Raw genomic sequence first — 18,529 nt, forward strand, 5'->3', positions numbered from 1 at the left:
TACTCCAAATGAGTAGGTCAATATTGGTATAGCATAAGTATTTATAGCTTTTGTCTTGTTTCTTACTGTCAATTCTGTTTTCAGTATTTTTGTTAGTCTTTGTCTATATTTTTCATTTAGTTCTTCTTTAATATTTGTATTATCTACTCCTATTGTTTGTCTGTATCCTAGATATTTATAGGCATCTGTTTTTTCCATCGCTTCTATGCAGTCGCTGTGGTTATCCAATATGTAATCTTCTTGTTTAGTGTGTTTTACCTTGACTATGCTATTTTTCTTACATTTGTCTGTTCCAAAAGCCATATTTATATCATTGCTGAATACTTCTGTTATCTTTAGTAATTGGTTGAGTTGCTGATTTGTTGCTGTCAGTAATTTTAGATCAGCCATGTATAGCAAATGTGTGATTTTGTGTTGGTATGTTCCACTAATATTATATCCATAATTTGTATTATTTAGCATGTTGGATAGTGGGTTCAGAGCAAGGCAGACCCAGAAAGGACTTAATAAGTCTCCTTGATATATTCCACACTTAATCTGTATTGGCTGTGATGTGATATTATTTGAATTTGTTTGGATATTAAGCGTGGTTTTCCAATTTTTCATTACTATGTTTAGGAACTGTATCAATTTAGGATCTACTTTGTATATTTCCAATATCTGTAGTAACCATGAGTGGGGTACACTATCAAAAGCTTTTTGGTAATCAATGTATGCATAGTGTAGTGACCTTTGTTTAGTTTTAGCTTGTTATGTCACCTCGGCATCTATTATCAGTTGCTCTTTACATCCTCATGCTCCTTTGCAGCAGCCTTTTCGTTCTTAATTTATAATTTTGTTCTGTGTTGTATGTGTAATTAATTTCTGTATAATGACTGAAGTTAATATTTTGTATATTGTTGGTAGGCACGTTATGTGGCGATATTTTGTTGGGTTTGCTGTGTCTGCTTGATCTTTAGGTTTCAGATAAGTTATTCCTTGTGTAAGTGTATCAGGGACTGTGTATGGGTCTGCAGTGTAACTGTTAAATAATTTACTTAGATGTGAATGTGTTGAGGTGAACTTCTTTAGCCAGAAATTTGCTATTTTATCTTTTCCAGGGGCTTTCCAATTGTGCGTAGAATTAATTGCTTGGGCGACTTCATGTTGCAAAATTACCACTTCAGGCATTTGTGGTATCATCTTGTATGAGTCTGTTTCTGCTTGTATCCACCGTGCATGTCTGTTATGTTGCACCGGGTTTGACCATATGTTGCTCCAGAAGTGTTCCATGTCTGTTATGCTTGGTGGATTGTCTATTATTATTATTATTATTATTATTATTATTCGGATCTCCGGGCGGGGACTACTCAGGAGGATGTCGTTATCAGGAGAAAGAAAACTGGCATTCTACAGATCGGAGCGTGGAATGTCAGATCCCTTAATCGAGCAGGTAGGTTAGAAAATTTAAAAAGGGAAATGGATACGTTAAAGTTAGATATAGTAGGAATTACTGAAGTTCGCTGGCAAGAGGAACAAGACTTTTTGTCAGGCGAATACAGGGTTATAAATACAAAATGAAATAGGGGTAATGCAGGAGTCGGTTTAATAATGAATAACAAAATAGGAGTGCGGGTAAGCTACTACAAACAGCATAGTGAGCGCATTATTGTGGCCAAGATAGACACAAAGCCCACGCCTACTACAGTAGTACAAGTTTATATGCAAACTGGCTTTGCAGATGATGAAGAAATTGAAGAAATTTAAGATGAAATAAAAGAAATTATTCAGATAGTGAAGGGAGACGAAAATTTAATAGTCATGGGTGACTGGAATTCGGTAGTGGGAAGAGGGAGAGAAGGAAACATAGTAGGTGAATATGGATTGGGGCTTAGAAATGAAAGAGGAATATGCCTGGTAGAATTTTGCACAGAGCACAACTTAATCGTAGCTAACACTTGGTTCAAGAATCATAAAAGAGGGTTGTATACAGGGAAGAACCCTGGAGATACTGACTGGTTTCAGATAGATTATTTAATGGTAAGACAGAGATTTAGGAACCAGGTTTTAAATTGTAAGACATTTCCAGGGGTAGATGTGGACTCTGACCACAATCTATTGGTTATAAACTGTAGATTAAAACTGAAGAAACTGCAAAAAGGTGTGAATTTAAGGAGATGGGACCTGGATAAACTGACTAAACCAGAGGTTGTACAGAGTTTCAGGGAGAGCATAAGGGAACAATTGACAGGAATGGGGAAAGAAATACAGTAGAAGAAGAATGGGTAGCTCTGAGGGATGAAGTAGTGAAGGCAGCAGAGGAGCAAGTAGGTAAAAAGACGAGGGCTAGTAGAAATCCTTGGGTAACAGAAGAAATATTGAATTTAATTGATGAAAGGAGAATATATAAAAATGCAGTAAATGAAGCAGGCAAAAAGGAATACAAACGTCTCAAAAATGAGATTGACAGGAAGTGCAAAACGGCTAAGCAGGGAAGGCTAGTGGACAAATGTAAGGATGTAGAGGCTTCTCTCACTGGGGGTAAGATAGATACTGCCTACAGGAAAATTAAAGAGACCTTTGGAGAAAAGAGAGCCACTTGTATGAATATCAAGAGCTCAAATGGAAACCCAGTTCTAAGCAAAGAAGGGAAAGCAGAAAGGTGGAAGGAGTATATAGAGGGTCTATACAAGAGCAATGTACTTGAGGACAATATTATGGAAATTGAAGAGGATGTAGATGAAGATGAAATGGGAGATATGATACTGCGTGAAGAGTTTGACAGAGCACTGAAAGACCTGAGTTGAAACAAGGCCCCGGGAGTAGACAACATTCCATTGGAACTACCGACAGCCTTGGGAGAGCCAGTCCTGACAAAACTCTACCATCTGGTGAGCAAGATGTATGAGACAGGTGAAATATCCTCAGACTTCAAAAAGAATACAATAATTCCAATCCCAAAGAAAGCAGGTGTTGACAGATGTGAAAATTACCAAACTATCAGTTTAATAAGTCACTGCTGCAAAGTGCTAATGTGAATTCTTTACAGACGAATGGAAAAACTAGTAGAAGCCGACCTTGGGGAAGATCGGTCTGGATTCCGCAGAAATATTGGAACACGTGAGGCAATACTGACCCTATGACTTATCTTAGAAGCTAGATTAAGGATAGGCAAACCTACGCTTCTAGCATTTGTAGACTTAGAGAAAGCTTATGACAATGTTGACTGGAATACTCTCTTTCAAATTCTAAAGATGGCAGGGGTAAAATACAGGGAGCGAAAGGCTATTTACAATTTGTACAGAAACCTGATGGCAGTTATAAGAGTCGAGGGGCATGAAAGGGAAGCAGCGGTTGGGAAGGGAGTGAGACAGGGTTGTAGCCTGTCCCCGATGTTATTCAATCTGTATATTGAGCAATCAGTAAAGGAAACAAAAGAAAAACTCGGAGTAGGTATTAAAGTCCATGGAGAAGAAGTAAAAATGTTGAGGTTCGCTGATGACATTGTAATTCTGTCAGAGACAGCAAAAGACTTGGAAGAGCAGTTGAACGGAATGGACAGTGTCTTGAAAGGAGGATATAAGATGAACATCAACAAAAGCAAAACATGGATAATGGAATGTAGTCGAATTAAGTCAGGTGATGCTTAGGAAATTAGATTAGGAAATGTGAAGCTTAAAGTAGTAAAGGAGTTTTGCTATTTGGGGAGCAAAATAACTGATGATGGTCGAAGTAGAGAGGATATAAAATGTAGACTGGCAATGGCAGGGAAAGCGTTTCTGAAGAAGAGAAATTTGTTAACATCGAGTATAGATGTGTCAGGAAGTTGTTTCTGAAAGTATTTGTATGGAGTGTAGCCATGTATGGAAGTGAAATGTGGACGATAAATAGTTTGGACAAGAAGAGAATAGAAGCTTTTGAAATGTGGTGCTACAGAAGAATGCTGAACATTAGATGGGCTGATCACGTAACTAATGAGGAGGTACTGAGCAGAATTGGGGAGAAGAGGAGTTTGTGGCACAACTTGCCAAGAAGAAGGGACCGGTTGGTAGGACATGTTCTGTGGCATCAAGGGATCACAAATTTAGCATTGGAGGGCAGCATGGTGGGTAAAAATCATAGAGGAGGACCAAGAGATGAATACACTAAGCAGATTCAGAAGGATGTAGGTTGCAGTAAGTACTGGGAGATGAAGAAGCTTGCATAGGATAGAGTAGCATGGAGAGCTGCATCAAACCAGTCTCAGGACTGAACACAACAACAACAACATTATTATTATTATTATTATTATTATTTGTGAATCTTTCTTTTATCCTACAGCTGTGTCTGGTTCTAAAACTGGTATATAGACAGTCAAACCTATCTCATATATTGTTATTATTGTTAAATTCTGTTCCAGTTAATTTTTTTCTTTCTTTTAGCATATGGAGGAACTCCAGGTTACAAATGCTTGTGAGTCATTCAACTTTTGTGCCTGTCTTTATGTTTTCTTCTCCCTATCTTTCATTACCTACTCATGCAAATTGGGCAGGCTGCTACAGAACTCTGTTCTTTTCTACCCAATGTCCCAGCAGGCTGTGAGTGGAGCTGAAGGGGTTCCCGCTTGGAGATATTTGGAAGTCGATTTTCCAGTTCTGCCATCTGACAACTGACCAAAGAAAAACTCCTGAAAATTGTGACTGGATACATGGTGGCTGAACCTATTTTTAACATTCCGTACAAAAACAAAATGGAGTGTGTGTGTGTGTGTGTGTGTGTGTGTGTGTGTGTGTGTGTGTGTGTGTGATTTATCATCTTCTTAGTAAGCTGCAGGTATTTAGTTATGAATAATCATTGACATAAACTGTCATTTATGAAACAACAGAAAAAGTGGTTGAAACATATCTTAATTTATCCAAAAATGAACTTCGAAAATTTATAACATTTATCATTAGGCCATAGAAGAAAATTTAGATGACTGTTTGATTACAATATAGGGCTCTTGACAGAATTAAAATTTGTAACTGTCATGTATTTGTATGAGGCTGATGCTGATCTTGAATTATTGAGTATTACTCAGCATTTTTTGTTTTGAGTTTTTACAACAATGGATATACTGTGTTTTCTACATTGTAGTAAAGTCAGTGATGTGATACTGATAACTGATAAAACCAAAAAAGTGCCACAGAGAATGAAAATGATGACTATATTGTGTTTTGCATCTTCTTTAACCTTTTTCTCCATCATCCCTCATTCCTCAAACAGGTGTGATCTGAAATACTCTCATGCAAGTATCCCATAGAACACATCCAGGAATACTTAAGATGAAAAACGTATTTCATTAATAGTTTATTCACATTTGCTGTGTTGTAAGAAAGTACACTACTAAGAAAGTGTCTATATGACTCAAAATTGATTCGTGTCTCTGATGTGACATATCATTAGCAGCTCCATCAAATGAAATCTGCCTCTACAACACTCTATTACTGGAGACTGCCTGACATAGCTAACCCTTGCACATCTCTGTGAAGGCAATAGAAATTATTATATTTCTGTCTACTTTGTTTAGCTTCAGTACAGGAAACAGCGAATGATATCTTCTTTAAAGCAGAAAATTGTGAAACCTCAATATTCTTGTCAATTTATCATGTTTTAAGCAACTACACAGTTTCAAAACATAATTTGTGATGTAGTGGTTTCCATGTCCAGTTATCAACAGCAAAGGAAAGTTTAAGAAACTGAGCTGAAAAAGAGAACCTTGTTAAAATATATTATATTATGTGGAATATTTTATGAATAGTTAGGACACAAAGGTAAGACCAAGTGAGATAGTATGACCTCTGATAAATTAAGCCAGGAAAAAAATTGTTATGGAAGAGAGATGGCATACAGAATGTTAACTTTAACTTGTAAAGTAAGAAATCAGTCCATTATTTTGTGAAATATAGCTTCATTGTAACCATTGTGTGTTTTGGAAAGATATTTTAACTCCAAAATCTACAACACATTATATTACTGCACAAACATAAACATTGAAAAACAGAGAAATGATTAAAATTCAAGGCTGAAACATCTATCAGTCATCACTAATAATGTCACCATAATAAATCCTAGACAATGAAGACCAGAGAGGTGATCAAACAACCTTTCCAAAATGTGTTTTGATTCTAATAAAGTGTATTTCACAGACATCCATAACTGTTCCAAAGTAAAATCATGCAAGCAGTGATGATTGTATGTTGCAGCATATGCTGATTCAAGCAGAATTTAGTCTTCAATGTACGAAAAACTTCTTTTTAATTAAGAGTCAGTTCAGAAATCTGCTTACAGTCTGGGTGAGAGTGGAGTTTGCCAACACACACGTCATCCAGCCCGCCATGTACCAGCTTCTCTACGAGTTTTTCAATGAACTCGCGCACCTGCAATGATTCAGGCTCCATCCCCAGGCCATTGTCATCATCTGTAAGAAATGGTCACATATTTAGTTGTTTTTGGAACTGTTGGTTACTTGGTGTGTGATGATACATGTCTTCCTCCTCAACTCAATGATTTTCCATTTTAGCTTAATTACTTTACTTTCTGCGAACCATATAATCATTACTCTTACAGTTTTCCTAACTAACATGTGACATAAAAGTAAAATTTTCTATGTAATATATTATTTTTTACATAACATACTTTTCTATATAATATATATTTTCCATACAATATATTATTGTGTTTTCCTTAGAAGTTTAACCCAGCACCAAAAATACTAACAACATTGCTTCACTTCATCCATCTCAAGAAGAACCAGCAGAGACTAAAATCTGAACTGCAGACGGGAAGGAGAAAATGATTAGACTGAATAGCTAGAAGATTCTAATTTTATTGACAGTGCTCATAAAAGCATAGGGAATAATATAAAATATGACATTTTAGAATGAACAGAGAGTGGTTGCGAAAAAGAAGTAACATCTTTCTAAGGAATTTGCACTTAATATGAGTAAGTCTATCTGTGCTCGATTCAAATTGGTAAGTAATGGAAACAGTCTCTTTTACCTTGCTCTATTTGCAAGTGGAACAGGAAAGGAAATGCTATCTTCAGCCATGTGCTGTACAGTGGATTGCAGAGTATCTATTTAGATGAAGATGTAAATGTATGTGGAATTACATTTGAATTTTACATGAACTCGCATAACACACATTCTTAAAGGGAGCCATTTTATAAATACATGTTAAATTTCTTTCTCTTTGTCACTTTTGCCTTTCCATTCAAAATCATAAATTTCAAAATGCAGTGTAAAATAAGGGCCAAAGAGAAAAATATAGGCTTACGTGTGTCACGTAACTGTATGCTGTGCAGCCTCACCATATGAGTAAAAAGACTCAATAAATACTGCAAGTAACAAAAATTACATGATAATTGTTTGATAATCATTTTGAACACCACAAAAAATATACATGATGTATTTTACTGCTTCTTGCAAACATATTTTAAAATCTGTATAACTTACATCAAGGAGTTACTGTGCCGAAATCATTCTAAAATGTGGCCAATATTGATAAACAATTCTACAAAACAATTTAACTCTTAATGCTACGCAATGACAAGAATCAACAGGATCAAATGTTACCACCTTTTGAAGAAATTATAATGACATTTGCCTAGCAAGAACTAAGGAAACATAACTGGGATGGATGGAGAAACATTTAACCCAAATTCATTAGAAAGCAATAAATATCAAAAGGCTTACATCATGGTGCAACTGCTTATTTATTCTGTTGCCTTCACAATATTGAGGAAATTCTTTGAAACTTTTTTTAACACCCTCCAGTCAAGAAAAATCCAAGGTGCTCACTGTGGTTTAACCTTGGACCTCAAAGGCAATTGGCAGTGCTCTTATCCACTGCGATATGTTGGAAGCTCGTCTCTTCCATAAAGCCATACCTCTTCTAAAAGGACACCTGCTTGTACAACATAAACATGCAAACTCTGCACGCAGCTACCATTCATCCCCTTCCCTGCTCCACATACTAATGGAATGAGGGGAAAATGATACCTGTTTGCTTCTATACAAGCTTTAATCTTCCTGATATTGTCCTTATGCAAGATGAATATCAGAGGCAGCAGAACTACTAAGCAGTTTGTTGCAAATTTTAGTTCTTTGAACTTCAACAGTGTTTCAGAAAAATATCATCTACTCTTCCAGGGTTCCAAACTTAGCTCACAGAATGTTTCTGTAACACTCTCATACTGATCAAATGAACCAATAATAACTCCAGCAGCTCACTTCTGAAATGCTTTGATGTGTTCCTTTATTCCAACCTGGTGGGGATCTGAAACACTCAACCAGTACTCAACAATGGGTCACACAAGTATTCTGTGTGCAGTCTCCTTTTGTAGATGTGCTACACTTTCCCAGAATGTGTCCAATAAACCGAATCAATCATTCATCTTCCTTACAAACTTATGTGCTCAGTCCATTTCATGTTTCACTTCATTGTGCCTAGACATTTAATCGATATGATAGGATCTAGAAACATACCATCATTTCTGTATTTGAATATTAAAGTAATGTTTTTGCTACCCATTTCTACTAACTTACACTTATCCACATTTAAAGCAAGCTGTTATTCATCGCACCGAATAAAAATTGTGTCAAAGTCACTCTAAATACCCTTACAATCACTCAAAAGTGATACTTTTGCATATACAACCTCTGACAATTAATTTCGGTGAATGAAGTCAGAACGGTCAATTGGGCAACACTGGCGACTCACAATGCTGCACCTGTGTAGCAGCCGGTGTTGACAACCTGCCCTCACCATAGTTCAGTTGAGCATTGTGTGTGTTCTGTGTTAGACCTATAGGAAGAGGTGCCTGTTTAGTGCGTTGGTTCTGAACGACAATGAACGAGCAAAGGATCAATTTAAAGTTTTGTTTGGCAAGACACGAAAAGAAGTGCAGGCAATGGTGGTATGTGTTTATGGGAATCAATCACTGTCCATGAAACGTGCGTACAAGTGGTTCACCCATTTTGGAGGAGGCCGGGGGAAGTGTTTCTGCCAATCCCCGTAGTGGACGACCAGTGGCTGCCATCAGTGAAGAAAACGCAGAGAAAGTGGGGGCATTAATCACAAACGACCACTGATTAACTGTGAGCATGATAGCAGATGAACTGCAGATGAACCGTAAATCCGTGTGACAAACCCTTACCCAGAAGTTAGGGAAGAGGAAAACATTGTTATCTTGTGCCACATCATTTGACTGATGATCAGAAGCAGGCTCGTTTAGAGGCTTCACAGGATTTTGTCAAAACAGTGGGTACGACACCCAATTTCTTGAACTGTACTGTCACTGAGGACGAAACCTAGTGTCTCTGGTATGACCCTGAAACGAAACGGCAAACCACGGTGTGGCATTCACCGTCATCACCTTGTTGGAATAAGGTCTGAGCCGAAAAATCACACATCAAAACAAAGCTCATCACCTTTATCGATAGTCAAGGCTTTATCCACAAGGAATTTCTGCCTGAGGGAGCGATGTTGAACACAGCACGGTACATTGAAATTTTGACCCATTTCGTGCGATGTCTGTGCACGGTATGACCCCAGTACGCACAACAAGGTTCATAGTTTTTTGTTCATGACAATGCTCGCCCACACACAGACAATATCATCAAACAGTTCCTGGCAAAAAAGGGACTGGTGCAACTTGAACATCCACCGTACTTGCCATATCTCAAACCTTCAGACTTCTTCTTGCTTTGAAATGAAAGAGATTTGACGATATTCCTGACGTCCAAACAAAATGTGACACACAGATTTTGAATACCATCCCAAAGGAAGACTTTCTGCAAAGTTTCCAGGACATGTATCACAGAGCTCAGTGGTGCATTGTTATGGGAAGTGGCTATTTCGAAGGCAGTAAGGTAAATGTAATTCATAGTTAACTGTAGTTCATAGTTCTTCTACGTTAATGCTACAGGACTATTCACTGAACTTTATTGTCAGAGGTTGTAAAATGTCACCATCAGCAAGCAGTATCATACTGCTGCCTATTATACATGATAGCCTGTTTGTATACAAGGGGAACAAGAGTAATGTTATCACACTTCCATGGGGCACTCAGATGTTAACTTTGTTTCTGATGACATAGTGACATGTCTAGCAAAGCACAGTGTTGTTCCCATTGGTCATCAAACTTATTACTACTTAACTTATAAACTTTTGAGCATGTAACAACTGTGCTTTGAAGAGAATCGGAAGTGTGGTTCCGAGAATGAAGTGCATGAAAAACACAGAAGCCAGCAGAAATCCCTCCAGAATCCCACACTGCAAGGATATTAAAAGAGGAGCATAGGGAAGGTAGAAATGAAGAGCCAAATATTGATATTTTGACAGATAAATAAGCTCTCAGTTTAATAAACCTGAAAGTGGTCATTCAGGTAGGCAGGTGTGTACAGAAACAAGAGATGTGTTTAAATAAAAATTGCATAATCACAGAAATGTTTGTGTAACATGTGTACAAACTCTGAATACATTTGCAAATTAATCAACCTGTAAAAGATGAAATGCCTTAAATAGGTCCAGTTATTCATATGTGGTTGTGTGATCTAAAATCAAATTTAAAATAAAAGAGAATCACATGGCCTGTGGTGAACCTGAACTCCACCGAATACCTTTCTGTGAACTGTAATACGTTACATCTACAAGACTACTCTGTAATTCAGACTATTTCTCAACTATCATTTTTGAGTAGCACATGGGAAAAATGGACACCTGCATCTTTCCATGTGAGTTCCAATTTTCCCTATTTTATTACAATGATCATTTTTCCCTATGTAAATGGAAGTCGAGAAGATGGTTTCATATTCGGAGGAGAAAGATAGTGATTGAAGTTTTGTAAAAAGATCACATCCTAACGAATGATGCCTTTGTCTTAATGATTGTCCACTAAACTCACATATCACATCTTTGACACTATCTCCTCTAATTCGCAATAATACACTGTCCTTTGAACAGGTTCAACGTCTTCCTGTCAGTTCTATCTAGTAAGGATCACACACTGCGTATCAACACTCCGGGAGAAGAAGGACAAACATAATATACGAGGTGTGGCTAGAAAAAAACCGGACTAATACTGGTGAAACAATAAAACGAATGCAATAAGGCTGAAAGTCGCGTGGCCTGTCACGTGACTCTCGCTCCGCCTACTGCTCGAGTTTCATCTGCCTCCTGCACTCAGTCTGCCCGTGGCGTCTGTTTTAAGTAGTTGACGTTTTGTCTGTGCGTCGGAAAATGTTGAGTGTACAGAAAGAACAGCGTGTTAACATCAAATTTTGTTTCACACTAGGAAAATCTGCAAGTGAAACGTTTGTAATGTTACAACAAGTGTACGGCGATGATTGTTTATCGCGAACACAAGTGTTTGAGTGGTTTAAACGATTTAAAGATGGCCGCGAAGACACCAGTGATCACACTCGCACTGGCAGACCATTGTCAGCAAAAACTGATGCAAACATTGAAAAAATCGGTAAACTTGTTCGACAAGATCGCCGTTTAACAATCAGAGCAGTGTCTGAGTTAACAGGAGTTGACAAGGAAAGTGTTAGGCAGATTCTTCATGGAAGTTTCAACATGGACAAAGTGTGTTCAAAAATGGTTCCAAAGTGTCTCACAATTGAACAGAAGGAACGCCGAAGAATGATTTGTTCTGACATCCTGGAAAACATTGAAAGTGATCCCACCTTCTTACAAAATGTTATTACTTGCGATGAATCGTGGTTTTTTACTTACGATCCCGAAACTAAACGCCAATCGATGCATTGGAAAACTCCTGGTTCTCCACGACAAAAAAAAGCACGAATGTCAAAATCGAAATGCAAGGCAATGATGATTGTTTTTTTTTGACATCAAAGGGATTGTGCACATTGATTGGGAACCAGAGGGACAAATAGTGAATCAGCATTACTACATTAGCGTCCTGGCTACCCAACGTGAGCGAGTACGGAGAAAACGGAACGATTTGTGGAGAAAAAAGTCATAGATCCTTCACCAAGACAATGCCCCAGCTCACAGTGCGTTGTCAGTGAAGACGTTTTTGGCAAAACACAACATTCCCATCTTAGATCATCCACCCTACTCACCTGATTTGGCCCCCTGTGACTTTTTTCTTTTCCCTAAAGTCAAGTCAGCTTTGAAAGGAACTAGATTTGAGACTGTTGAAGCAGTAAAAGAAAAAGCGACGGAAGTAATGTATGGACTTACCGAAAATGATCTGCAGCATTGCTATGAAGAGTGGAAAATTCGTATGGAGCGGTGTAGAGACCGAGGAGGAGAGTACATTGAAGGAGATAACATGAAATTGTAAATAATTGTAAATAAATGTTTTTTCCAGCATCAGTCCGGTTTTTTTCTAGCCGCACCTCGTACATAGTCTCTTCAGTATTTATATGCAGTATGTTCTAAGTGTTCTACAAATAATACCCTGTCTTTGGTTTGTCTTGCGTACATTTGCTGCATGATGGTTCCGATTCAGCTTGTTCCCAATTTTGATCCTTATTTTTAATAGGTATTTAGCTGAATTGTCCATCTTTAAATTAGTGTGACTTATAGTGAACAGGGTAGCCTACTCGAGATTTTCACAACAGTGTTATGACAACTTTACTCTTCGCTTCAATTTGAATTCAGTACTTTTTTGGGCAGTTTTAGATATACTCAGCAGTATGGATAGGTTTACCAGTGAAGAGTTGGCCGATATGTGTCTTGTTCGTGGATTCACTGAATGAATTAGAAGGGCAGCACAACGATGCTATGCTGTTACCATAGCGACAGTAACTGTATCACAAGGAACATTGTTTCGTCCAGGACTCCAGTTGGAAAATGATAGCTTCCAGTACTCACCAAATTCTTCAACATTTTCCAGACAGGTTCGAAGGGATGTTGCTCTGCAGTAATTTTTATTTTACGCAAAGACCGCCTCTGCTGATCGTCTCGCAGTTGCCAACCAGGATTTCACATATGGCAGCAGGTACAATTCAGAAAGAGGAGGTCCAGCTGAACTGATGAATCAGACATATGATCCACCAAAAGGTATTTCTTAAAAGGGTTACAATCTCATTCATGGGACTGAATGAGTGTTCACACTCAGTTGTTGGTATAGCAATAGTGTCTGTGGAAAAAAGCAGTGGCAGTAAATCATGAGGCTTCCTTTCAGTATTTCTGTATTCCTTGTATCACTGAAAGCTTTCATAATTTTCCTGTTATCTGAGATTGTAAATTGCTTGCAGAGAAGACCAAGTAGTTACCAATCTTGATTCTAAATTGGTAGCAAGACTCCTGTGAAATGGTGCTTCATGAATGATTTGTATTTTATTGGATCTTGACGGAGGCACAGATTAGAATTTACTTAATTTGGTCATTCTGTTACCTGTAGCTTCTTTGGCATAATGGTCAGGATTTTGCTACAACAACTGAAGTGCTCTAACAGTTTTTTTTATCAGTTTATCAGCTACTGGCAGTGTCATTTGCCAGACCACATGAAAGACCAGGTAATCCTATCAATGCATCTAATATTATTCCTAAATTTTCTACAAACAGTGCACTGCCTAAATACGGCTGTTAACCAGAATAGGCCTATTTGGCTTTCCTTCTGATCTCTTGTAATATCATTCTCTGCCATGACAAAATGGGAATATAGACTCTCAAAATTTTCCAAAACAGCTTGTATAGTTCTTTTAGTTGATGAAATCAACTGAATTGTGAAAATTTTACCAATATACCACATATGTTGCCCCAAAGCTTTTGCACAGGTGTTTACACTGATTTGAGAAAAGTCACGGGATACCTCCTAATATTGTGTCGCAGCACTTACGGCCGGCAACTTGACACAGTATGAACTCCAAAGTCATTGGAAGACCCTTCCAGAAATCTGAACCATGCTGCCTCTACAGCGGTCATAATTGCAAAAGTGTTGCCAGTGCAGGATTTTATGCACTAACTGTCATCTCAATTGTGTCCCATAAATGTGCGATGGGATTCTTGACAGGCGATCTGGGTGGCAAAATGAATTGTCCAGAATGTTCTTCAAACCAGTTGCGAACAATTGTGGCCCAGTGATATTCCGTAGTTGTTTGGGTACATTAAGTCCATGAATGGCTGCAAATGGTCTCCAAAGGAGAGAGATAAAGTCAATGATGGGTTCAGTTGTACTAGAGGCCCCAGTCCATTCCATGTGAACACAGCCCACACCATTATGGTACCGCCACCATCTTGCACAGTGCCTTTGTGGACAACTTGGGTCCATGGCTTCGTGAGATCTGCGTCACACTCGAACCATACCATCAGCTCTTGCCAACTGAAATCGGGACTCGTTTGACAATACGCAGTTTCCCAGTCGTCTAGGGTCCAACAGATACGGTCATGAGTCCAGGATAGCGCTGCAGGCATTGTCGTGCTGCGTCAGTCATCTGCTGTCATAGCCCGTTAACGCGATTTCGCCACACCGTCCTAACGGGTACGTTCAGCTCGTGTTCAATATTGATTTCTACGATTATTTCACGCAGTGTTGCTTGTCTATGAACACTGGCAACTCTACGCAAACACCACTGCTCTCGGTCGTTACGCGAAGGCCCATCCCTGGTGAATGGTAATGCCTGAAATTTGGTATTCTCGGCACACTCTTGACACTGTGGATTTCAGAAGTTGAACTGCCTAACGATTTGCGAAATGGAATGTCCAATGCGTCTAGTTCCAACTACCGTTCTGCATTCAATGTCTGTTACCACGTCAGAAACGTTTTCACATGAATCACGTGAGTGCAAATGACAACTCGACCAACGCCACCACCTCCAGCAGACTTAAGGACATCTCTGTCAATGCACGGCCCTTTTACAGCCCATGTACGCAATATTACCGCCATCTCTGGCCCTACTGTGTATGTGCATCGCTGTCCCATGACTTCTGTCATCTCAGTGTGATTCCCTCGGGTTCTTAAGAGACTGATTGTATAGAGCCTACAGTTTTTCTAGAAATATCTAAAAGTAATTTATTACATGGACTTCTCTGATGGCATCATTAATGGGTAGCTCTAGTCAATGGTTCCTGCAGCGCCACGTTATGATATAGGGAAATAAATTTTTAAATTGTACCCCTACACCACTCAACTTATAAGACATTCCCCTAAATATTCTTCACTCATTCCAAACAAGTTGAGGTTTTTTCTAAGAGGGGTAGTAGTAATACTAGAAGCTGTCCCACTCTCTAGTTCAATCAGATCTAAATACATAGTTTGATAACTGTCAGCGTCTTCCATAGGAACTTTTAAGCACACAACTAGTGTCTGCTTCTTGCTTAACGTGGTAGATCGTATATTAACTATCTATTTTCCGTTTGTTTTCTACAATATGTTTCATGATCCTTTCAGCGATATCAGACACGATATTAGAGCAAAAGAAATTTGTGTGAAGAATTCCTCCAACACTGAGCTCGTTAACAATTTGGAGATCTATTTCAATCGGCGTATCAGTGTAAGGTTTCTGATATTTTGCAATTTTGTAAGCTGTTCTAAAAACACGAAGTGGTTTCGTCTGCTTCTTGCATTGTTATAAGTCCTTGTTCTAAGTATTGTTCTTTGCTTAATTTTCCTATTTTTGACGCAGATACGTATGATTTGCTAATTAATGTTCACGATTTTTTCCCTCTAACTCTGTTCTTGAGCTTGTTTATCACTTCCATAATAATTTATGTTCCCCTGCACTCATTCCTGCGAAATGTGAAGTTCGTGAGGCTTGTTAGGAATAAAATTTGCCTCTGAACATATCTACACCCTAAATTACCTTTTAAATAATTATCCATGGATTCAGTATTAAAATAATTCTAGTGAACAGCGGTCCAACAAGGAGGCAAAAGAGTGACGTCACTGAATAAGCCCGTTACACGAGTTACTTCAGAGCTACTTACTGCATTTCCCACTGCGGCGGGTCTTTCCACTGCACTTACGGCACTGTCACTATCTTTATTTGAAATTTCTGAAACATTACATTCAACTTCACCGGTTTCATCACATCTCTTTTACCACTTTAGTAAACTCATTTTGCTTCTTCTTTCACGACCACATACATAATACTCCATTCCTAACAAGTTACGGTACCCGAAGCCACTGAAATCGAAATTCTATTAACGTAAAAAATGATTGAATCTTCGGTCATGGCTAAACAGTAAGGTATCGTATTGACTATTACCGATTAACATTTAACATGTTTTGGTGCAAGCGGACGACAATGGTACACTTCAGAAATTATCTCATTGTTGAAGCACACTTTTATTGTAGATGCAAAGGACTAAAACGTGAAGCAAAACGAAATACGTTTCTTTGATATTACAGCCTCACCCATTATTAAGTGTATGGTATGAGATTATTTTCTATTATCAGACCGTTTTAGTAAATTTATACAATTTTTAAACAATGATAGGATTGGTATTTTAAGAGCTGGTCCATAGCACAATATATCTGCAGGTTTTAGAACTTCCGACACTCTATTCGGGCAATTCTGTAACTACCTGTACGATACTGCGTGCCGGTGAGTACCGGCCCAGCTAAAGCCCCGTTTCGTCGGAGAGTTGTTACAATATTCTGTGTTCTGTATTGTAATCCTACAATTTGGTGATTGCATATTACAGGCTTTTTCACAGTTTTAGCTTGTAGTCTTGTGTTCATTTGACTGAGTCTCAATTCCCGGGCGCGCCGACGGCTTTCTCCGTTCGGGACTGGGTGTGTATGGTATCATCATCGACGTGGCGTCAAATAAAAAGCTTGCACCAGGCGGTCGGACACACCGCAAGGAGTCTCCCAGTCAAAAATGACATACGCACATTTTTTCACTGTTTTGAACACATTTTCACAGAAACAAAGGTAATTGGCGTAAAAAACCGAAAAAAAGACAATTACATTTTATTCTGTAACAAGCCACCAGCGACTAGGGGACTAGTCAGAAAATGCTCCTGAAAAACCTCCGAAATCTTCAAGTTCACCACGTACAGGATGACAATTATTGAACTGTTGTTGTTGTCTTCAGTGCGGCCCGAAGTGTCGCCACAACAATGTCAATATTGTCAAAAAAAAAAAAAAAAAAAAAAATTAACGACCACTGCTGTAGAAGGCATTAGCAAGTACCTATCTGTCTCGTCGAACTGGAATATTGATTCCAATGCAATACATTCTTATCCGTTCACAGGTAACACACTTGGCATTAAAATAAAAACTAGCAAAGTTTCCACAGGAAAGTTACTTAGTATTCTGAAGTAATATTTCTGAACTGATACAGGAGTTTAATGTAAGATACCCAGCACGATGGTGATCAGCATGTGGCTTCAGGTCACATTTAATTCATAGCCAAGTTTTTTGGAGTTCATAATGACATTTTAAGCTTTGCTCCCGTGCTTGCAGAAAATAAGAATGAATCAAAGAGGATCCACCTTCTTGCAAGAACGTGATGAAACCTAAATGTGCAGTGAAAAGTGTAATTAAGCCGCAGCAGAATAACAATATGACTAGCAGAAAACACCATTTTAAACTTTAAAAAATATGAGAAGAAACAGTTAGTAGCCAAATAAAATCTAAGTACAGCTCAGGACAGGTCATCTACAGCAATAATGACATTTTTCATTCATTTACAGTGATGAGCCAAAACATAACCATTTGCTTAATAGCTTGCTTGTCCATCTTTGGAACGAATTACATCACTGATTCCGCGTATCAGGTATCCGTCGCTTTGTTGGTAGGTTTGTGGAGGTATGTGTCATTAGATGCAATGCACAGGTCATGCAATTCGCGTAAATACGGGCCGCTGATTTGCGTACGCGGTGATGGCGCCCGATAGCGACCCAGGTGTGTTCAATAGGATTTACATCAGGCGAGTTTGATCGCAGAGATAATTATCAACAGGAATTAACTATAATGCTTCTCCAACCACTGTAGCACGGTTCTGACACCGGGACACGGACAATTATACCGCTGAAAGATGACGTCGCCGTCGGGGGAGACATCAAGCATGAAGGGATGCAGGTGGTTCGCAGCTCTCAGTGACTCTTCGATTACTACCACGGATCCCATACAAGCGCAGGAGAAAGTCTCCCACAGCACAATACTGCTCGCACGAGCCAGCGCCCGCTGCGTGCTTCACGTTTCGAGCCGCCGTTCATCTCGATGACGGCGTTTGTGGATACCACCATCGACCTAGTGTAGCAAAAAAGTGATTCACCCGAAGAGCTGACACGTTTCCATTGATCGACGGTCGAATCCCCATGGTCTCGTGCCCACTGCAATCGTTAACTGACCATGTCTTTGGGTCAACATGTGAACACATAGGGATGGTCTGTTCAAGTAGAGATTAGATTAGTTTTTCGTTCCATAGATCCGTGCTGAGGAGATCCTCGTGCATGTGGAACATGTCAATATTTTTTTAAAGCTGAAATAACAATACTAATAGTATGAATATATACAATACATCATTTGTTTCTATTAAAAAAGTCGTCAAGGGAGTAGAAGGAGTTGGCCACTAGTAAGTCTTTCAGGCTCCTTTTAAAT

At 38.7% G+C, this 18,529-nt stretch overlaps 1 protein-coding gene across 3 annotated transcripts in view; it reads right to left on the reverse strand.

Moving 5' to 3' along the window:
* The window catches only part of LOC126262326 (uncharacterized), a 422,509-nt gene that overhangs the window by 122,220 nt on the left and 281,760 nt on the right, over positions 1 to 18,529 (reverse strand). For all 3 annotated transcript variants that reach the window (XM_049958882.1, XM_049958881.1, XM_049958880.1), the window contains exon 3: positions 6,287 to 6,418. In XM_049958882.1, coding sequence (XP_049814839.1) covers positions 6,287 to 6,398 — 112 coding nt within the window. In that variant the 5' untranslated portion in view covers positions 6,399 to 6,418. The remainder of the gene's footprint in view (positions 1 to 6,286; positions 6,419 to 18,529) is intronic.

Source organism: Schistocerca nitens, chromosome 6 (genome assembly GCF_023898315.1).
Source record: "Schistocerca nitens isolate TAMUIC-IGC-003100 chromosome 6, iqSchNite1.1, whole genome shotgun sequence".
NCBI lineage: Eukaryota > Metazoa > Arthropoda > Insecta > Orthoptera > Acrididae > Schistocerca > Schistocerca nitens.